Source organism: Copadichromis virginalis, linkage group LG16 (genome assembly GCF_057382275.1).
Source record: "Copadichromis virginalis isolate Kocher_CV1m ecotype Utaka linkage group LG16, C_Virginalis_male_GT1.1, whole genome shotgun sequence".
Lineage (NCBI taxonomy): Eukaryota > Metazoa > Chordata > Actinopteri > Cichliformes > Cichlidae > Copadichromis > Copadichromis virginalis.
In genome coordinates this window covers 37,607,779-37,631,600 of record NC_140633.1, presented here as the reverse complement: position 1 = coordinate 37,631,600, position 23,822 = coordinate 37,607,779, and the positions used below count along the sequence as shown (strand labels likewise).

The 23,822-nt window shown below is 42.5% G+C and overlaps 1 protein-coding gene across 2 annotated transcripts in view; it reads right to left on the bottom strand.

Moving 5' to 3' along the window:
• hdac4 (histone deacetylase 4) overlaps positions 1–23,822 on the bottom strand; it is a 124,766-nt gene that overhangs the window by 90,420 nt on the left and 10,524 nt on the right. For both annotated transcript variants that reach the window (XM_085434677.1, XM_085434678.1), the window contains exon 2: positions 20,551–20,745. In XM_085434677.1, the coding sequence (XP_085290803.1) occupies positions 20,551–20,572 (22 nt within the window). In that variant the 5' untranslated portion in view covers positions 20,573–20,745. The remainder of the gene's footprint in view (positions 1–20,550; positions 20,746–23,822) is intronic.

Below are 23,822 nucleotides of genomic sequence, written 5' to 3'. Positions count from 1 at the left end.
TATTAGTAGATTGCCTCTGAATGTCATCTAGGGGATAAAAGGTTATTGGTTCAAACCCATTTTAGGAAATGTATTTCCAACGCCACACAATCCAGGACACCAAATCGTCACATCTAACAACTTTAAGGACGAATGCGTCGTCACATTAGGGCTGTGCGATATGACCAAAATCTCATATCCCGATAGAAGACATCTATCGTCCCGATAACGATATAAATCACAAAAATTGAACATTTTCTGTAAATTCGGTGAATCTCGGGCAGCTCGACTTGCGTGAAGTGTTTCCAGCTAGGCGTCGTGTACCTGGGGTTGAGTGTTTTAACCGATGCTTGAAACTATACATTTTTAGACGTAAGTTGTAACGCCCGCCGTTTTCTTTGTGAGTATTTATTACACGGCGTGCTACGGGGAAAAGCCTGTTCTAACGTTTGAGTCTAAGGTTTATATTTTAGCACCTGGCGGCTCTTTTTTTGCTTCTCATCCGTAAACACTGCATCTTTCACGTGATTCAATTTATTTTGAAAAGTCTCAACAGGATCTTGAGCTTTATTGTGAAAGGTTTGTGGAAACTAAACCAGCGGACACGCGATGGTTTTACCAGCGTTGTTGCTAACGACAACGCATAAAAACAGCCGCTTTTCCGTCTGTAGTGTGGTTATATTAAATATAAGAGAATGAGAGAACTTTAAGAAATTAATATAGCCACTACAGTGACCATCAAAATGATGAAAAATATTGTCGTAAACAGTTTATTTTGCAACACCACAAAACAAATGATAGCGTAAAATGAAGTGATAGACGTTTTTATATCGTTATATCGAACAGCCCTACGTCACATGATAAAGAAATTTTCACAGAAAGTTTGCAGTCATGTGAAAAAGTAAGTACAGCCTTACATCTTCTAATTAAGAGTGTGAGCAGCAGCCTGGTGCTGCTAATAAATCACTTTATTAACTGGTTATTACCACGTATGATCAACTCTGCAAAAGCAGAAAATCAGCAGGTTAAAATTCATGACAATACGATGTTTAAAAAAAAGAAAAAAAATTGTACATATAGCTTGTTTGCAATTGTTGCAATGAGAAAGATTCTTCTGTCTAATAAAAGACGATAGCATCACAGCTTAGTTTTGCAAGGTTGCCTCAGATCAAACCAGAAGACTTCTAGAACTATGTCGCTTTAACAGATGAGACCAAAGTGTTGATGTTTGGCCATCGTGCACGGCACCACGTCTGATGAAAAAACCCAAACAGCACAAAGGTTTCATACGAACCACCAAACTATTCAAATACATAAATCAGCACAGGACCAAAAATATTTTATCAGGAAGCTCTAGAAGATTTCCAAATGACCACAAGTTTCTAGGAGCAAATGTATGTTTTTAAAGTCTTTTAAAGTCTATCTGGCCCTGACCTTTATTTGGATATTTAAACAAACATATACATATCTACAACAACAACAAACAACAACAACAACAACAACAACAACAACAACAACAACACATGAAAGCCAGAAAATGGTTAAGAATCTAAGCTAAAAGGGAGTTTCCCTTCCCACTATTGCCAAGAGCTGGCTCTAGTCTCATCTGGGCGCTCCATTTTCTCCCGCTATCAGACATCTTTAATCAATCGTACTGCCAACGTGCGCTTGATAAAAGTGCTGCCTTACCGCTGGATCTGGTCCCAAAATACACAATGTAGTGAATGACTGACTATTCCCCGTGTGTCCATGCACAACACCAACTTAACAACTAGTTCACCTCAGTTCACTACAGATTTTATGACAGAAAGAAAACACGCTCACGATGAAATGTTAGAATGTACCAATACCAATGAACAACTGGCTGAATAAAAGGTAGAAAGACCTCTCTGGAACACTTTCACTCTAACCCAATGACTGTATAAAAGATGGACGACGCGACAGCACCCCAAAAATGAAGCCAAATCTCTCTATCGCCCCCTGGTGCCTGGCTGCAGTATAGGTCATAAACCCCGCCTCCTCCATGTTAGCGGATGGGACTGGGGTCAGACTAAAATAAATTTATTCTCCTCAGATAATTTTTATCCAAAGATTCTTTCTTTTGTTTTCAATAGTTCTCATCACGCTGATTTATGTCCTAGGGGTCTCCTTTCCCATAAGTTTGATTCTAATTCCTACCGCGGTGATGTTAAATTGGGGTGAAACGTCATCATAGCAGCTTTGACTGGCAGCTGCAGTCACGGAGAAACTTGCGTATCTCTGTCCGGGAATAGTAGATAGAGCGTAGGCTCTGAGAGGAGGGCCAGCGTTTACGTTACAAAAACAAGACCGAGTGTTTTAACCTGACAGCTAGGGCTGGGCGATATGACCCAAAATTCATATCTCGATATTTTTTAGCTGGATGGCGATAGAAGATTTATATCTAGATATTTTTTTAAAGCCATAAGGTAAGAACAAAAAGAGAGTTCTTAGTCAAAGCTGTGTCCCAGATGTCACACGGGCACTTTTATTAACATACTCGGAAAGATTGCTCGGAAAGCTCCCGGCCTTGCTCGGAAAGCTCCCGGCCCAGACGGCGTGTCTCCTGCCACCCTCAAACACTGTGCAAACGAGCTGGCCCCAGTGTTTTCTGGCATCTTCAACTCCTCACTGCAGGCATGTCATGTGCCTGCCTGCTTCAAGTCCTCCACCATAATCCCTGTCCCCAAGAAACCTAGGATCACTGGACTAAATGACTACAGACCCGTGGCTCTGACATCTGTGGTCATGAAGTCATTTGAGCGCCTAGTTCTCTCCCATCTCAAGACCCTCACGGCCCCCCTCCTGGACCCCCTGCAGTTTGCATATAGAGCCAACAGGTCTGTAGACGACGCCATCAACATGGCCCTACACTTCATCCTGCAGCATCTGGACTCCCCAGGAACCTACGCCAGGATCCTGTTTGTGGACTTCAGCTCTGCCTTCAACACCATCCTTCCAGACCATCTCCGAGGCAAGCTTTCCCAGATGAATGTGCCTGATCCCATCTGCCGGTGGATCACTGACTTCCTGACGGACAGGAAGCAGCACGTGAGGCTGGGGAAGAATGTCTCGGACTCCCGGACCATCAGCACCGGCTCCCCTCAGGGCTGTGTTCTTTCTCCTCTGCTCTTCTCCCTGTACACCAACTGCTGCACCTCCACCCACCAGTCTGTCAAGCTAATCAAGTTCGCAGATGACACCACCGTCATTGGGCTCATCTCTGACGGGGATGAGTCTGCCTACAGGAGGGAGGTTGAACGTCTGGTGTCCTGGTGCAGCCACAACAACCTGGTGCTGAATGCCCAGAAGACAGTGGAGATTATTGTGGACTTCAGGAAGCACACAGCCCCACTCCCCCCCATCATCCTGACTGACACCCCCATCACCTCTGTGGACTCATTCCGCTTCCTGGGTACCACCATCACCCAGGACCTGAAGTGGGAGCCCACCATCACCTCCGTCATCAAGAAAGCCCAGCAGAGGATGTACTTCCTGAGGCAGCTGAAGAAATTCAACCTGCCAACATGGACGATGATGCAATTCTACACTGCAATCATCGAGTCCATCCTCACCTCCTCCATCACCGTGTGGTACGCTGGAGCCACTATCAGGGACAAACAGAGACTGCAGCGTGTTGTGCGCTCTGCTGAGAAGGTGATTGGCTGCAGACTCCCATCTCTGCAGGACCTGTACACCTCCAGGACACTGCGGCGTGCAGCCCGGATCTCAGCTGACCCTTCTCACCCTGGACACAGTCTGTTTGACCTGCTCCCCTCAGGCAGGAGGCTCCGGTCCATTCGCACCAGAACCTCTCGCCACAAGAACAGTTTCTTCCCCTCTGCTGTTGGACACATGAACAATAACCACATGACTGTCCCCGCCACTAACACATGACCCTACGCTGTGTCACTGCATCATTTCATGTCTGGCACTGATCACCACCTGCACTCATGTATATATCTTTCTACGTAGCACTCTTAATTCTTATTCTCATGTATATATCTCATGTATATCTCATGCACATATCTTTCTTTCTACATAGCACTTTAATTCTTATTGTTTGCACTGAAGCACCGCAGCAAATTCCTAATGTTGTAAACCTCAACATCTGGCAATAAACCCATTCTGATTCTGATTCTGATCTGATTCTGATTCTGATACAGCATAGATGTACATGAAAAAAACTACTCAAAAATAAATTATGAGCATTTATTATATAATAAAAGTGCTCCATAAATAAAAGAAAACTATTTTGTTTTTGTGCATAACAAAGAGCTCACAATTGTGCAGTCAAAATGTAAACTAAAAGACGCTGAGCATAATAACAAGGGCAGATTTCACAGCTGCTCTGTTCCCAAGTTTGTGACTGACAGCCTGGAGTTTGAAATCCGCTTCGTAACCGTGTCTCTTAACAGGTGCCATTTATGGTCCTTATACACACACAATACGGTAATATTACGTTGAAGCACAGTACGTATCACTCCGCGAGGCTCCTCGGTAGCCGTAATGCTCCGACAAGGCATCAAGCCGATGCAGCTCCGTAAATTACCAAAGTCGTACTAAAACATTTTTTGACAGATTGCTGAGCGCCGTGTTCCACATAAAATCAGTTCGCGGCCATCAAGCACATCAGAATTCATACATAAGGCGCGCTGTCGATTTTTGAGAAAATGAAAGGATTTCAGGCCGTGCATGGCGTTAGCGTGGTTAGCTCGTTAGCGTGGTTAGCTCGTTAACACGTTGACGCCGTCCAGCCCCACGCACGGGGCCATGCGCAGTAACTCGTTAACGGAGATTTGCCGTGTCCATCTTGTCGCTGCCTGCAGGTGAAGCGATGGGGGAGGAGGGGGAGTTGTGTTCAGTGAAGGAGGGGCGAGGCCGAGTAACGTTGTGGAAAGACAAAAGCGGACGAAAGAGAGGCAAACTTGTGGCTCCACAACTATAATTATAACGTAACATAGACTATATCGATATAAAAGATATTGTCACATCTTATATCTCGTATAAAAATATATCGATATTTTTTTAAAAACTCGATATATCGCCCAGCCCTACTGACTAAACTGGACTACCCGACTGAAGGACCCGAGGCCCCCGCTGCACTTTTTCGGTAAGTTAAATGTGTTTGTAAGCTACTCCATAACTACTGTCCTTAGCTAGCTCCTGAGACCTTAGCTAGCTAAAATGAGCACTCGGCTGTCAGAGTTCGTTTAGCTAACCCATGCAGGTGAATGAATTTACCCTGACTAAAGAAATCAAGAGAAACGCCCCGGGCTACTCAGTCACTAATTACCGTTACTGTACTTTTATTACAAGTATTATACTGTAAAAGCAAGAGGCTGCACCCTGCTTCAGCTCCTGTGCAGAGCTGAATACTAAATATGTGCAAACAACAGCATGTTTTCAGTCTCTTGCTACATCTGTAAAGACAGTAACATTTTTTTAAAAGCTTGTACTTCAGTAACTCCTCATTAATCAGGAACTATGGATTAAAGTACTGTAGTGTACTGTAATACTGAAAAAAATGTAAGAGAATAACTTCAGATCCTGAGTGTGTGAGGACAGAAGAATCAGCTTTATTTCAATTTTGAGGGATACAATTTATATTTGAGTTTGTGATGGTTCTGTTCTCTTTGTGATTACAGGAGCTGCCCTCAGATTCAGACCTCAGCACCACCCAGTGACAGCAGACAGATCATCCAACATGTTCACATGTTAACTGCAAAATGAACTGATGAAAACAGTGCAAAGGTTAAAATACCACATGTGCTGTAGTGAAAGCTGCAGCTGTTTTATTGATAAAGTTAAAGACAAAAAAACAAAAGGATTAATCACTCATGTAACTGTGTCACTATATATCAGCATTAACAGGACCTCAGTTTGGTGTTTCACAAAGCTGCTGATCTCAGACCTGCACAGCTTCCGTTTTAAACGCTTGATGTACTCAGCTGCATGAAGAGCATATGAAATTTTCTCTAACACAATCAAATAAAACCTGATGAAGGTCAAAGGTCGTCACTTGTATGTTTAACTACAAACTTGTGGTCTGGAGTTCTTTCTCAGTTTTTTGCAGATAGTGTTATTTACCATAAAGTGATGCAGAGTTATTCATACCAGAGTAACCAGAGAGGATCGTATATTTTTAAATATATAACTTTCTACAGGACTGAATATAATATCTTTATGTAAAAACCTGGAGCCTCTGGGGAGTATACGAGTATTTATAACATTACACAAAGCAAAGGTCTCCATCACAGTGTTCATGAAATGCTGGGTTTATCCATCTCCTGGGGCGGGCCTACGGAGGAGCACTGAAGATTTCCCTGTGAGGGAGCTGCTGGTGAAGATCATGAGTCCTGCTTGATCAATGCCATGAGCTTCAGTGTTCCTGGTGTTTCTTAAATGATGCCTCTTTCAGTGGGTCAACAGAACTTCTGGCACAGGACAGCTGTGATGAAAGAAAGGGAAGAAGTTTCTCCAAACCTCTGGACCCAGAAACCCAGCTTGGTCCTGATGGTCTCCTTCACTAGTTTCTCTCCAGGATGAATGTAGCTGTTGATATAATATGGACTCTATTTATACAGGGAGTGCAGAATTATTAGGCAAGTTGTATTTTTGAGGAATAATTTTATTATTGAACAACAACCATGTTCTCAATGAACCCAAAAAACTCATTAATATCAAAGCTGAATGTTTTTGGAAGTAGTTTTTAGTTTGTTTTTAGTTTTAGCTATTTTAGGGGGATATCTGTGTGTGCAGGTGACTATTACTGTGCATAATTATTAGGCATCCATCCATCCATTCGCTTCCGCTTATCCTTTTCAGGGTCGCGGGGGGCGCTGGAGCCTATCCCAGCTGTCATAGGGCGAGAGGCAGGGTACACCCTGGACAGGTCGCCAGTCTGTCGCAGGGCCAACACACAAGGACAGACAACCATTCACACTCACATTCACACCTAGTGGCAATTTGTATTATCCAATTAACCTATCCCCACAAGCTGCATGTCTTTGGACGGTGGGAGGAAGCTGGAGTACCCGGAGAGAACCCACGCAAACACGGGGAGAACAAGCAAACTCCACACAGAAAGACCCCGGCCTGATGGTGGAATTGAACTCAGGACCTTCTTGCTGTGAGGCAACAGTGCTAACCACCGTGCCACCGTGCTGCCCTATTAGGCAACTTAACAAAAAACAAATATATACTCAAAAGCCTGCCATCCATGGATTCTGTCAGTGTTTTGATCTGTTCACCATCAACATTGCGTGCAGCAGCAACCACAGCCTCCCAGACACTGTTCAGAGAGGTGTACTGTTTTCCCTCCTTGTAAATCTCACATTTGATGATGGACCACAGGTTCTCAATGGGGTTCAGATCAGGTGAACAAGGAGGCCATGTCATTAGTTTTTCTTCTTTTATACCCTTTCTTGCCAGCCACGCTGTGGAGTACTTGGACGCGTGTGATGGAGCATTGTCCTGCATGAAAATCATGTTTTTCTTGAAGGATGCAGACTTCTTCCTGTACCACTGCTTGAAGAAGGTGTCTTCCAGAAACTGGCAGTAGGACTGGGAGTTGAGCTTGACTCCATCCTCAACCCGAAAAGGCCCCACAAGCTCATCTTTGATGATACCAGCCCAAACCAGTACTCCACCTCCACCTTGCTGGCGTCTGAGTCGGACTGGAGCTCTCTGCCCTTTACCAATCCAGCCACGGGCCCATCCATCTGGCCCATCAAGACTCACTCTCATTTCATCAGTCCATAAAACCTTAGAAAAACCAGTCTTGAGATATTTCTTGGCCCAGTCTTGACGTTTCAGCTTGTGTGTCTTGTTCAGTGGTGGTCGTCTTTCAGCCTTTCTTACCTTGGCCATGTCTCTGAGTATTGCACACCTTGTGCTTTTGGGCACTCCAGTGATGTTGCAGCTCTGAAATATGGCCAAACTGGTGGCAAGTGGCATCTTGGCAGCTGCACGCTTGACTTTTCTCAGTTCATGGGCAGTTATTTTGCGCCTTGGTTTTTCCACACGCTTCTTGCGACCCTGTTGACTATTTTGAATGAAACGCTTGATTGTTCGATGATCACGCTTCAGAAGCTTTGCAGTTTTGAGACTGCTGCATCCCTCTGCAAGATATCTCACTATTTTTGACTTTTCTGTGCCCGTCAAGTCCTTCTTTTGACCCATTTTGCCAAAGGAAAGGACGTTGCCTAATAATTATGCACACCTGATATAGGGTGTTGATGTCATTAGACCACACCCCTTCTCATTACAGAGATGCACATCACCTAATATGCTTAATTGGTAGTAGGCTTTCGAGCCTATACAGCTTGGAGTAAGACAACATGCACGAAGAGGATGATGTGGACAAAATACTCATTTGCCTAATAATTCTGCACTCCCTGTAATGAAAAGAACAAATTAGACTACACTACTGAAACGTTCTGCTGATGTTTTTAAAGTTTCCATGTTACCAGGATGTAGAGATTTAAACAGTGTTAGATCCATTGCACTCACAGTCTTATGTTAAAATCTCAAAGGACACCGTTATATTTTTGATATTAACAGTAACTCTGGGCCTCTGTGGAGTGTGCAGCTGATCTCACCGCTGTCTAAAAATGGATTTAAAAAAAACAAAACAAAACAAAAAAAACACAAGAAGTGCTGAATCCTTCAATAACACGGACTATTAGAGTAACAGGTGTGTAGCATCACTAACTAGCTAGCAACAAGCCTCCAACACAGTGCGTATGCTAGCGGCTAATCTAGCGAACGAATTAACAACAGAGTGATTTTAGAACTATAAGATGATAAGCTGTGTTTCTTATTTTTATAACAGTGACACCTTAATTAAACGAGTCGTCAGTCGCGGTAAACCAGCAAAAAACTCACGCCACCGGGCTACGTAAAAAGTGTAGAGGGACGTGTTTGCGGTCACGTCCAGCGGGTGTGATGGCGGGAGCGTTACACAGTTGCTCCACCTCAAGTCACTACTGCGCAGACTCTGGCTCCAAATTTGCAAGATGGCAGCCTCCACAAGTGGGATATTTTGGCTTCATTTTTGCACAATGGGAGGAGGCGGTGTCACGTCATCCATCTTTTACACAGTCATTGCTCTAACCACAGTATGACTAAACATGCTACAATTACAGCCTTTGACCGCTTGATTTTGAAGCACCATTTCAATAAGTGTCAGCCGCGATGGATTCATTATTCACATAAAAGGGAAAAATGAAAGGGCCTGTGACTGTGCTTGCCCGGGGCAAAAACACAAGGAGTATGTCCTCAAATACTAATAGACCCACACCGACACACTAACGCACACATACAGTAATGCGTTGCTTACCGTTGGCTCAGTCCCTTCACCAATTTTCCCCCTCTAATTACAATTAAAATCGTCACGCTTGTTTTTATGCAGCATAATTACACCAGCACAGAGCTGAGAATGGCTTGCTTGTTTGTTGTGGTCGCAACAAAAGGGCCTTCAATAGCGGAGGCCTGTGTCCAGCCTGACCTTTGCCAGCAGAGATGGAAAGCTGTCTATTTTCTCTGACCTGAATATTAGTACCGGTAGATTGCCTCTGAATATGACATTCAGAGGCAATCTATCTAGGGGATAAAAGGTTATTGGTTCAAACCCATTTTAGGAAATGTATTTCCAACGCCACACAATCCAGGACACCAAATCGTCACATCTAACAACTTTAAGGACGAATGCGTCGTCACACCAAAATCTCATATCCCGATATAAGACATCTATCGTCCCGATAACGATATAAATCACAAAAATTGAACATTTTCTGTAAATTCGGTGAATCTCGGGCAGCTCGACTTGCGTGAAGTGTTTCCAGCTGGGCGTCGTGTACCTGGGGTTGAGTGTTTTAACCGATGCTTGAAACTATACATTTTTAGACATAAGCTGTGACGCCCGCCGTTTTCTTTGTATTTATTACACAATGTGCTGCGGGGAAAAGCCTGTTCTAACATTTGAGTCTAAGGTTTATTTTTTAGCACCTGGCGGCTCTTTTTTTGCTTCTCATCCGTAAACACTCTGCATCTTTCATGTGATTCAATTTATTTTGAAAAGTCTCAACAGGATCTTGAGCTTTATTGTGAAAGGTTTGTGGAAACTAAACCAGCGGACACGCGATGGTTTTACCGGCGTTGTTGCCAACGACAACGCATAAAAACAGGCGCTTGTCCGTCTGTAGTGTGGTTATATTAAATATAAGAGAATGAGACAACTTTAAGAAATTAATATAGCCACTACAGTGACCATCAAAACGGTGAAAAAAATATTGCCGTAAACAGTTTATTTTGCGACACCACAAAACAAACGATAGCGTAAAATGAAGCGATAGACGTTTTTATATCGTTATATCGAACAGCCCTACGTCACATGATGAAGAAATTTTCACAGAAAGTTTGCAGTCATGTGAAAAAGTAAGTACAGCCTTACATCTTCTAATTAAGAGCTCAGGACCAAAACTATTTTATCAGGAAGCTCTAGAAGATTTCCAAATGACCACAAGTTTCTAGGAGCAAATGTACATTTTTAAAGACTTTTAAAGTCTATCTGGCCCTGACCTTTATTTGGATATTTAAACAAACATATACATATCTACAACAACAACAATACATGAAAGCCAGAAAATGGTTAAGAATCTATGATTCACCGTGTGCAAATATTTGTAGCCATCTGTCTTACCTGCAGCACATTAAGTGACACTTCGCCGGCAACTAAGGCTGAGTAATGATGTCATTCAGGCACTGTAATCTAGGGCTGCTTTTAGATTGCTGCCAACATTATTACAGGGCTTCACCTCACTGGGTAATGCAACAGGCTGCCTTGATCCGCCTATAAAGACATAACACCAAGCTCATAACATCATCGGGGTGAGACCAGAGCAACACTGTGCACCTGGACCTTAAAGCGGTATTCAAAGGTGCTGGCAGTGCAATTAAATCAATTCTATGATGGAAAACTACCACCGCGAAGACGGCAGTGGGACTGGGCTCTGATGTGGCTTGTTTATGTTTTGGTATGAGCCTACTGTGTGTTTCTGGTGTGAACAAAAAGGAATAAGAGCTCCATTAGATCTGTGCTCCCAACAAAATGTCCTTTGTTCTCCAAATAAAATACAGTTGTGGGAGAGGAAAACACTGGGGAGGGTGGATAACTGGTGTCTAGTAATAGGGTCTATAAATAGATCAAAAGCATATTTCCCTGTTTTTTTGTTTTGTTTTTTAGCCCTGCCACTAATAATCCTCAAGGCACCCTGCACTAACATAAACTTGTGATTACTTCATTAGAGCGAATTTAGATGAATATGGTTAGCCTAATGATAAAGGAGGAATTACTTTTCATATTAGGTTCAAATGTCTTACATGTCAAATATTTCAATCTTGAAAGGATGAGCTGCTCTGCACAGCTCTCGATAGATCTGTCTTGGACCATGCTCAACAAAGGAAATGCCTAAAGGTTGATTCTGTTCATCTGAACACCGCGTTTTCAGTGGGAGAAACATTATGTCACTCATCCAAGTGACATCTCCAATGGTTCAAAAATAAAATATTTTAGAAGAAGGACAAGTCACAGCATCAGAACTCAGAAATACCCTCTTAAAATCCTTAAAACACCTGCATATTTAACTTTCTAACACCCACAGCAGTCTTCACTGTCCAAGTGTTAGTTTCTGTGTTAACCAACTGTTCAGTCCCACCAAAAAATGTTTGTGTGCGTTACATGTTGTGTCAGCATCTTCCTCTGCATTGAAATGCTTGCCAAGTGGCTTGTCATTGCACGGATGCTCATTAATAGAGTTTTAGCTCCCGTTGCAATCGTGTGAGAATGACAGAGAGCCTGATAGACGCAGACACAAAGACAAAAGCATTGTCGGCCTGACAAAGAGGAGATAGTTTAGCATGAGGTCAACAATCAGTGACATTTCACTGAGCTACAGCAGAGGAGTCCTTATATTCGATATATGCGTACACAGACACACTCACAGCAAATACACCTTTCATAAACTACAATCTTTCTCATAGTTGGAGTTAACTCCAGTTAACAAGCTTCCAAACTCACGGGTCACAGCGAGTCATATTTCTTACCCAACTAGCTCATTTATCTAGCCAACACCAAGTCTAAGCAGACTCTTGCTGCTTCATTCATCTAATAGGCTGCTGCCTCTGAAAGCTGGAGAAATGAGCGTGCTACGCTGTGGTAATGGATGTAAGAGAAATCTGGTAAATTACGAAGTGGGAGGACGACAAACCTCATTTACATGCAATTTGACTGATGACGAGTGTGGCTGAACTCGGTGATCTCGCATAGATTAATTCAGGAAGTTTCCTTGTTCCCCAGAGTAAAGGCTTCATGTAGCCTCTGGTGATATGGGTATTCTAGATAATGCAGAGTTTTACGATCTTATGAGTTTATGATAATATATTTGGATGAAAACTGGGCTGTGGCTAGTCCGAGACACCAAGGCTTCCTGTCTTAACCTATGTAAAAAAAAGAAAATCCCACTTCTATCACATTAGGAAGCCAGTTGTTGCTTCTCAAAGACTTGGCTAAAGTTTTCAAAGATCGCCTGCTGGAATATATTTCATAAGAGCAATATTTTTGCGTTATTTGTCCTTTCTCCTGTTTGGTCAAGAAATGCTGAACAAGATATTGCTGCTCTTGATGAGGTTCTGCTTTTAAAAGTAGGACTTCATCAAATAAATCAATAAAAAAAAAAAAAAAAAAATCAGCCAATCCATTGTTCTTTCTGAATTATCATTATCAACTCAACCTAGAGCACTAAAACACAACCAGACAGCACCCAAGAGTTTAGTTTCTATTCCAAGTTATAGCCAGATTAACCACAGCCAATATAATTTCATTTCATATAGTGAAATTAGTGGCAGTTGACCAAAGATGAGAAGAGAAGACAGCTTAATATCATTAGTATAATACATTTTAAAATGCTGTTATAGCATATGAAATCAAGCAGTGACACACCAGACTAATTTCAAAGTGTCTTCCTCCCATTTTTCCCCTCAGCTCGCCAATGATCGGACTAAGGTCGCGTTTTCATCTTTATCTGACTCTTTAAAAGTTCACAGGTCACTCTGTGTGAACGTAGCCTTAATGTTCACTCAGTTCACTCTGTGCGGCTAAATATACCTGAAAACATAAACTTGACATTTTGCATATCAACCACCCACTCATGTATCACTCCACATCCAAAATAGCAAGTGTGTTTATCCAAAACACAGATAATGCAGCAGCACTACTGTGGCTTTGTGCGCTGCAGCCAACAAGCAGCTTGATGCTAACAAAAATATCACAAATCGAGGATCTTTCCATTCCACAAAGATCTGTTTTTTATATTACATTAAAAGATGGAACACACACACACACACACACACACACACACACACACACACACACGAATGGCAATGGAAACAAGATATCTAAATATAGCTTTGCTTTTAATTTGACCAGCAACATCATTGCAATGTCATACGGAAGAAATTTTATGAAAAGCAATCTTACCTGCTATTTATTTAAGAAATTCTTAATAAGAAGCCAGTATGTCTCAAAAAAGGCTTCAGATTGCACACATTCACACATGCAAGCTGCCAAGTGCAACCACAGGAGTCGACTCTTGGCAGCTGAGCAGCTCCATTGGAGCAGTAGGAGTTCAAAAGGCTTGGTGAGCACACGGTTCAGAAGGAGGAACATAATACACTCACTTAAACAACCCTGATTTCCCCAGATGAATCTGAGTTATAAAGCCAGAAACCTCCACGTCTGAAATCGTCTTCCTCTACCTCAACAAAGTCACTTGTGCCATATTAGGAATCATCTCTTGCTGCAGACTGAATTTCATCAGTTAACTGGAGAACTGGTTGAGTAGTGCTGCTTAAAAAAATGTCAAGTCCCTCTTGGAATGGGTTGGTTTGTAGTACTGTTCAGTAAAAGCAACAGGCAGGAAGGTTTAGGGCCAATTTGTTTCCATTATGACCTTCTGAGCAGGCTAGAAGCACCAAGGCCCCACTCAAAGTAGAGCTGTCACATGGCAGAATCGTGGCACAACGCCCTACTGCTGCTGGCTGGTGCTGATAGAGACATTATCTTCTCACAGAGGAAAGGAATGAGAGAGAAGGAGGTTTCTGTGAATTAATCATGAATAAGATGCCGTGAAATGATGTCAGCTAGCAAAACTCTGAAGATTAGGCTGCTACTTTAAATGATGTTAACCAGGATCAGATTGTTTGGGGAGTATCACAATGAGAAGACAAGAACAGTCAAAAGTTCCACAAACACAGAGGGGGAAAAAAATAATTTAAAGGGCATGTGCTACACTCATTTCCAGTTCCATAGTTTTGGTATTCTTCCATGCAGGATTCACATTACAAAAATCATTATTAGTCATATCCTGAATCTCTAAATATACCTCCTTCTCTTCCCTTTAACCCCTACCTTCATCTGATTGGCTGTCTCTCACAAACAAAACATTTGAAGTGATCATTTTATACCTCAGCTCTCAATTTCTGGTGACAAACATCCACATTTAAACTTTGTGAAAGAAGTCGATGAGTGATGTTTTGATGGCAATATGCTGTTTTCTGTCAATAAGCGCTGCTTTTATCTGCCATTAGCCTCAGTTAGCTGCTGTTAGTCCCCATTAGCTGCTGTTAGCCAGCGTTAATAAAACTGTCTTTAATAAAGTGAACGTAACATTGTTGGGCTCTGATGCTAAGTGAATAAACTCTCATATGATGTGAGGATGTAATCAAACTGTGGGAGCTAAAGTGTGATTTTTAGGATACCTGAGCATAATACTAGCTGGCACCGTTAGCTTATAACAGCGGTCCCCAACTCCCGGGCCTCGGACTGGGACCGGTTCGTGAGTCGTTTGGTACCGGGCCGCGAGAGTTGAGGCTCAGGTGTGAAATGTATGGTTTTCAGGGTTTCTATCGGTTTTCAGCGTTATTTTGTTATCGTTTTTATCGTTAACTTGGTTTTCCTGGGTCTTTTCACGTGTGTTATGAATAAATCTTCTTTTTTTCGGTACCGGTACTAGTTTTATTTTGTTGTATTTATCCGCGACACCTTAAAGGCCGGTCCGTGAAAATATTGTCAGGCATAAACCGGTCCGTGGCGCAAAAAAGGTTGGGGACCACTGGCTTATAACCTGTTGTTGCCCTTTGGCCATTGAGTTCTCTTCTCCTCCACCTTTGGTGTTCCATGTATGTGGTCAGTTTTAGCTACATACGAAAAACACAACTATTTGCATTAATCTCTGTCCCAGCCACTGCATTTAAATATGGTGGGGCAAGATGATAGCTTCCACAAACTACAAACCCAACTCCTATGTATTTTTAAGAGATTAATTACAAGCTCATGAGAATGCATATGTTTGCTGGAAAATGTAACTACACACTATAATTAAGAATACAAACCTTTTTATGTATTTAATAACCTCAAAAATTACTGACAGACTGACTTTAAGCAACTGATAAAGCAGTGCAAGCATTTAGAGTCTGAAAGCCGAGCTTTTAGCTCCCTGAGATTGCTCGTACATATCTTGACCATGTTTGATATGCATAACTGTAATAGAGTATATTTCTGGGGGGAAAAAAAAAACCATAACTGATCCACTAAAAATAAAATAAAAGCTCCATTAGATAAACCAAGACTATTACAAACAAGTTTACAAAAGTATGAGAGTATTCTAATATCAGCGACAGTCTCTAAATATCGGTTTAGTATTAAAATAAACGTTTCAATCTAAAAATAAACCTTCCTCTGCTAAATGAATTAGTCATTTCTAAAAGTTTATTCATCATCCATGAGATTAATCAGCAAAGCAAATAGAAACCTTGTTAAATGTCAGTTTTATCAGACCTGCATTAAAACCTTAAGAGGCAGAGTTGAGATAAGAGTGTTTAGACTGTGGTCTGAGTGGATGACTGCTTATCAGTTAATCTTAATCTATGGAACTGAGTCGCTGCAAAACCACCCAACTGTTTCTGAAACACGCAGTTTCTATTTTTAAAGCAACTTTCCTGCAAGGCAAGACCTGCTTTTTCAAACCACCAAATTGGTGCCACAAGTACAAATCTGCAGGGGAATGCCAATCATAGCGAGCGTGGCGGCTCCGTGGGGTATTTCATGCATTTTTAGCACGCCGTGGCACACAGAGTTAGAGGGACTCGGGGCTTATCCTCGGATTAATGCCTGGAAAAGTTCATTCTGCCCTGAGAGATCCAGGGTGCACCGAGTCCTTCCTAAAAGGGATTGTGTAACTGCTGGAACTTTTGATTTTGTTTTGTTCATAGAAGCAGGAGGATTACATCCTCAGAGACCCACCTGACCCACCTCCCTCTTCTCGGCTGTCCCCTGCTGAACTCAGCGGACTTCATCCCACAGCCAGATGGGAAATACAGCAGTACACGGATATTCTTTTCAGAGCTTTCTGCTGGGCAGAGGTCTTAAAGACAATGGGGCCCTCTTGCATTTCACTTCTAGATGTTAATCTTAGAGGTCAATCATTTTCTTCATTTCACTACTTATGCCAGACCGGACATCTGGGAAAAACCCCATAACTACATACAAGGTCAGCTCATGCTGTCATTTCATTTCTTTTCCCCACAAAGCAACGTCACATGCAGCAAGTATTAAGTTTCAGGACAGCCTCGTTTACTAGCACGGCTGCTGAAAGATTAAATAAGAAAAGAAAAAAAATCAACACAAAAGGCCGGGTATGAGAGGACGTTAAAAATCCATTACCACATTGTCACTGCTACCAAAAACAGCCCTAAAAATAATCTAATTATGAAATGATCTTTAATTACGTGAAAGAACACTATGCATAACAAAAAACACAAAACCGCAATTCAGTACCGAGCTTCTTGTTCCAGCAGCGGCAGCAGCAAAGCTCTGAATGCTTAATAAATTCTTCTGAAGGCTGCACCGCACGCTTGTTTCATCTGACAATGAGACTACTTGAATGGAATAGTCTGGAAAACTGTAGAGGGGAACACAATCATGAAGCAGTAATCTTATTTCTCCACAGCAGCTCCCATTGTTCTCCTAAAAATGCTTCTGTTTAGTCCGGTTCAGCTCTCATTCCAATCCATCACTCCATTGAGAAATATTCTGCAGAGCCAAGGATAAATTAGAACAATAACCGCGCTGCGCGATTTGAATGCAGCAATCAGGCTCAGATAGGAGAGAGTACCGTTGTGCTCCTCCAGCTCTTACTAGATAGCAGTAGCTGCTCTGTGCACGGCTGCAATCAAGCCCAGATGAATTGAACCACCTCGCTCTGTGTTCGACTTCCCTGATAACTTCCTCTGATTAAGCTCCTGCTTAATTCACTCTGCCTCTCGACTCTGTCGACTTCAGTCATCTTTAGACAACTTTCAAAACGTTCAGACTTAAACCATCAATTAACACCAGAGCCTTCTCCAATACAGCGACACCGGCCTCTGTAAATGAGGAATCATCGGCGTGGACCGGCAGGTGTTAAGCTCCCTTTTTGAAGATTATACTTCACTTGCAGTGGCCTGGCCCAGGCTAGCCACTCTCTTCTAATCCACCACTGCAAGCTTTTGATAGCTCCCACTGAGAGTCTTTATTACAATTTCTGATTAAAACCTGGAGCCAGAGAGAAAACGAGACAGACTGAGAAATTAGAGTGACAGAGGAGAAGGAAGGGCAAGTGAAAGAATTAAAAATTACTCCTATTTCAAATGCAGGAGCGTAAACTGCAGAGCAGCTGCCTTTGATTACCTTTAAATCTAATACTTGGGCTTAAATTTTGTTAGAGGAATGAGCTGACCCCAAAGGCCTAAACACGTATCTCATATTCTGACAGGAAACAGACCCTCCAGGAAAGACTACAGAATGAAACCCTGCATTTTTAGTTTAAAACTGCGACATTAGCACCACTACTGAAATGCTAGAACCAGACAAAATTGACGAGAGCCAAGGGAAAAAAAAAAATCATTAAGATCATGAAGAACGCACTGCCTCGATCAGTAGAGAAAACAAAACAAAACAGTCTTATCTGGTTTCAACTCCAGCATCATTTATGAGGCGCTTATTGTGCCGTCCTTCCTCCCTGATACTGAATAATCTCTGGGATAAAATCTACACATGGCTGTGGTCATCCCAAAAACATGAATAATTCACAGCCATCTGCCATAAACCAACAGTCTAAATTAAAAAAAGACCGAGGAGGTGCGATTCCTTTATTGTGATCACTTCTTTTATTTTGTGTGTGTTTGTGTGTGTCACAGAAAGGAAGTGTGGGTCTGCTTTTGATTCACTTTATTACGTCGTCACAGGAAGCGAGACGGACTCACGTTCACACCTACAGATTTAAATAATTAGCAATTTAGAATTCGCAGTTAACCCAACCCATGCATATCTTTGCACTGTGGGAGAAAGCCAGAGTAGCAGGAGACGTAAACACGTCTCTACCTTCTCGACAATTTAAGCCAATGTCTGCAGTAAATTAGAAATGAAATGTTAGATGTAAAATGTTATTATGTACAGGTGACTGTTGTATGAGGTTAGTGGAAGTCTCCAAAATGATCACGTGTGTAATTATCAGTAAGGCTGCTGGTTCTCAAATTTGGGGCCGAGTGATTATTTTACTCACAACTAAGCCTAAGACAACAGCAACAACCTCACCTTTAACCATGTGAATGGTCTGTTAAACAACGCTGCGATCATTTTATCTCCCCCAACTTTTTAAAGGCTGTTAAAGCCTCACTGCTGATTAGCACTGAAGCTCCACACCATAAAAAGCGATCTTCAGAGCTCCAACTATCAGTTACTTTAAAGCAAGTGGTTGTCATGTTGAAAGTGATATGTTAGTCAAGAATGTCATCACACCTACTACGTTAAAGTGACTAAGGTGCTTTTGCGGACATGAAGCAGACCCGTTAAGATGCCGCCAGCATTTCATGGTTTCAAGGCAAGAAAAAAATCCAGCGGGGAGTTTTCTTGGTCTCACTTTGTCAAAGTTTGTGGCTGCTTTGTTTACACATTCTGTCCAGACTGCAAACATAAAGCATAAGTACTAAACAGCAGCATCCATATCATCACAGAAGAGGAGGCTGGGGCCAGTCCAAGAGGCAAGAACAAGACTGAGACTGCACAATACACTCTGACCCAAGTGCATAAAACATCCAGGATTTTTTCTGGTTAGACTCTAGAGGTCTCAAAGCTTTTTTAACCAGCTATACAAGGCCTCCAGCACCAGACGGCCCCTCTCTCTGTTTGTGTTCCAGGCCGGCGAGTCGCTATGCATGACGATTTATTGACGCAAGATCCCCCTCAGCCAGGACTGCCACCGATTACTGCTGCTGGAGAGAGGAGACGAGGGCAGGGAGAGGGGGGTAGACAGAAGGGGAAGGTCTTGCAGGGATAAGAGAGTTTTTCTGTGTGTGTGTTCTAGCTCTGCCTCCAAGGCCATAAACCCAGTTCCAAAATGCCAAGTAGCATGTCAACATGCCAGTCTTTGCCACCCAAGTTTAAATCAGACAAAAGGCTCTTTAGTCCTCTAAGTGGTGGTCTGAAAAAATAGGAAATGATGATCTGTCATACGTGGAAAAAGGCTTTACCAGAACTGCACAAACTGAAGGACGACAAGGAGAAAATGAACTGCTAACATGAAGTGAAACTGAGCAATGAGAGCTTAATTTCTGAGCTCCCCAAAGAGAAGGAACGTCTGGCACTGGATGAATGCTCTGGCCTAATGCAAACACAATCATCCCTCACCTATTTTTTATTTCATTTCATAACAGCTGACACTTGTTTTTCAAAAGATTTGTCCATCAGCAGATTGTTAGCTGTGACGTAAAAATTCCACCTCCCCAAATGAAATGAAAAACATGCGACGAATACAACTCTTCCTTTAACTAAACACTGGAGAAACGTCATCAATTCAGATTTATTATGTGAAAAAAACCAAAACTGCTAAGTTACATTTATGTCATATATTCTGAGCATGAGCAGGGAACAGAAATGACCAAAATAAAAAGGAAATGAAACAGGAAAACACGGCCCACTCCAACGATCACTTGCATAACGCAGCGTATTTAAGAAAAAGAAAAAAGAGGAAGAAGACCAAGAAAGAAATCAGTAAATATCTTTGGCCTGTGCCAGTTTTCCCCGTAATGTGACGACATGAATCCCCTCTGACGCAAACCCCTTTGAAAAGCCTTTTGGCAGGGACTCAACCATTTCTCCAAACACTTTTCAAAAGAATAGAAGGTGATGCCAGCAAGCTACATTGTGTCACACAGAATCTTTAGTACTGCAACAATTAATAAATGCCTGTGAAATCAATTTGCTGAACATGACCAACACAAGCAGAGCTTGATGGGAAGTGAGGACACAATGGACCTTTTGTCCAGTTAAGTAAAATAGAAAATCCAGACCTGTGCTAAGGAGGAAAAGAATATATACTTTTCCCATAACACAGCAGCTATAAATCTATTCAAAATAAACTGCCGTGTTTAAATTTTACATTTCTTATTTCTTACCTTGGCAACTGTGAGAGCTCATTGTTATGGCTGCTGTTGCTCGTGCAGACTTGATGTGGAAAGAGAGGAGCGAGGGCGTCAGTGCGCCTCTGTCATGGTCACCATCGTTCGCTACCCAGCTCGACCAAAGAGGAACATGGATTCATCACACTGTGCCACAGAAGAAGACCTCGTTGGACTGCTTCACCAAACAGCCTGTGAGGAGGAGATACAAAAAAAAGCGGGGGATTTCATGCAGGCGCTCATTTATCACTGCAATATGCTCCAAATTTTTAAACAAACTTAAAACAAACACGTTTATGGTTTTTGCCATTCATTTATTCCTCCCTGCACAGGCAACAAAGCACAGACAGCCCTGCATGCCAACCAGCTTTCAAAGAACTGATGACCCCAGTTCAAAGTTTCTGCCTCTCTTCAGCCCCAGTTAAGTCTCTTGCACAAAACTGTCCAGGACATTCTGACACATAGTTGGTGAAAACCACTGACAATTAGAAAATAAACTGCACTGCAATTTCTGCTATTGCTGTTACAAAACAAAGCCAAGTGTTTAATATTCAACAGCAACTTCCTAATTGTTGTAAATCTGTTATAAACAGTCTTACAATTACAATTGTTGCTAAAAGTGAGAAATAAGGTGAAGAAAATGTGGCAAGAATCAAGTTAGGACACGGTCCTGAGTCGCACTTTCTCACATGCAGCACACAGCAGGAGACGGTCTGCAACAATGCTGGAAACACAGAGTTCAGTTTAGGTGAGAGTGTGTTCGGCAGGCAACACACATGGCTTGCAGAGAATTTCCCGGACAAATACCCTCTCCATTCTCACAATCGGACATCACGCAGCCTTTGCTCTGGGGAGCTGCTTCAGTAAATACTCTTTAATATTCAATCCAACTGGCTTGGAGATTTTCATTTTGACATAAAACTCTGCTCAGTTATACAGAGAAAAGTTCAGGGCAGCAGTGCAGGTGTTAGACAGCTTGGATTTGGTGGAGAAAAGCAGGAGTGGGAATTCAGTCTATGCAGGGGCTGTGAAGATGAACTTCCACAACAGCTTGTGGGCTTACAGGACTGATGTTCTCCAATGCTGATGGTTGAACAGCCAAGGGAGCAACAGTGGGGCTAACTACGAAGAGGGAAAAAGTACAAAAAAGGCAGACTGGACATTCGTTTTCATTTTTAACACTCTGTTGTATATTTTGGCATCTCTTCTCCACAGCAGGGGCTAAACCAAAGGACCAACAACACAGCAAACAGCAACAAGAGTAGCCCACAGGGCGGGTTGGTCCACATATTTTTGACACTGCCCTCAAGTGACAGGAGGCGGCTACAACATGTCCATGTGGGTCTTCCAAACTTTCAGTGCACGAGCAAATTTAAAACGGAGACTAAAAGAAAGAGAACGGAGTGAAAGCAAACTGGCAAGTTGTATAAGATGTTTATTTTTTTATCAAATCAAAATGATTCATTTGAACCATCTGGCTTTACGTAAAATCACAGCATGTTTACAGAGTAATGCGAGTCACTATCAGAACTGTCATCACAACACTGCCTGAGCCACACCCAGCAAAGAGATTGAGCAGGTGTACATCGGTGATTAAGCACTGCAACAATAATACACCGCATTTTTCACATTTATGCATCAGAGCTTACCGGGGCACACGCCTTTGCAAGCATTTTAAGATTTGATCACATCTATTACTGTTACACTGTTACCGTGTTTGCTCCCACAGTTTGCATGGTCGGCCTGGGAAAGTCACTGCCTAAATGAAAGGCTGTAGTAGAGCCCCAAATGAAATGCAAACAGAGGCTTCATGAAGGCTTAGACTCACCTCTGAGTCAACAGCAGAAGAAAGAGGGGAAGAAAACTTTTCATACTGCCTGGTGTTTGTGTGTCTTATGCAATCAAAACTGCAAGCGGTGCGCAAACAAACACACAGAGAGGCCTCTGGCTCTTCAACTTTAACCGGCAGAAACTAAAACTCACCTCTGTCACGTCTAACAGGTGTCGGCAGAGCTGAAAACAAACATGTGGTAATGAGAGCTGCAATCAGTCCGTTTAAACCCCACAGCGGCCGCAGCAAAGTGCGTCTGCGCTCCCTTCTCTTTCTCAAACAGACACGCTCGCTCTTTAAAGCTGCTAAACTGAATTACTGTCACATACCTACGTTCAGTTCTGTTGCGCAGAAAAATAAAACTTCATGGAAACGTATTCCTGCCAACAGTCTCCAGGCTCTTACCTCAGCTATCAGGAATTACCATAAACACCATAACGGTCCCTTAAGTCTAGAACAAAATCTGAGAAACCAGATTATTAATTGCCGTCAAATGTGAGGGGAAAAAGTGTCAGAGTACTGATGGGATAACTGCCACTTGTGACTTTGAGAAAAAGATGAATGTGTTGCTCTGACAAAAGTCAAAACACAGTATTTCCACTCTTTGTGTTGAGTGTGCTCTTCATAGCATCTTTCAAGCCATTGGGCAAAACAACAATGGAAGAGGTTTAGATGTCAGTCTGAATTCCTGATAAGGGTGTGTGTTTAGTTACATGTACACTGGTGACACTTGGATGACCGTGAGGGACACCGAAAATGGGTGTTGATGGATTTGCTGAGGCATGGGGTGTCAGAAAAAGTCGCCAGGGTGCCAACTGGAGGGCAGTGGAGCTATTCTCAGCTCAAACCACCTATTTTTGTCAGACGAGTTGTCTCACACACACGCGCACACACACACGCGCACACACACACACACACACGTACACGTACACGTACACACACAATGTGCTTTTACAGTCTGTTATAGTGTGACAGCAGTGACTTTAGGCATTTTCTCCTCCTGCTCTCTCTGTTGCCAAACACATACACCATGGAGCTCAAAGACAGGCCTTTACCGACTCCAGCCAGTTGCAGATTGTAAAGCTGATCTGTTGTCAGTTGTGATGCTACTTCCACATGACTTCATTTTTTTTCTCCTGGAATCTTAATTACTCTACGGGGATCCCATTAAAAATGGATCTTTGTACAACACTGCAGATATTTCTTTTTCCTGCACTGTGGCACCATAAAACACATCACCTGCATCTCTTCAAGCATCTCATTTTCACCGGCTAACTCGTCTGGATAAGATTTATTATTCTCATGCAGTGAAGTTTGGATCTGGAAACGTTTCATGGCGCTTGACAGGAAAACAGCTCTCAGGACCCCTTAATGGACTTCATTTCCCAAGCACTCTGAGCACTGCCGGGAGTAATCACGATAGCATAAAAATAACATG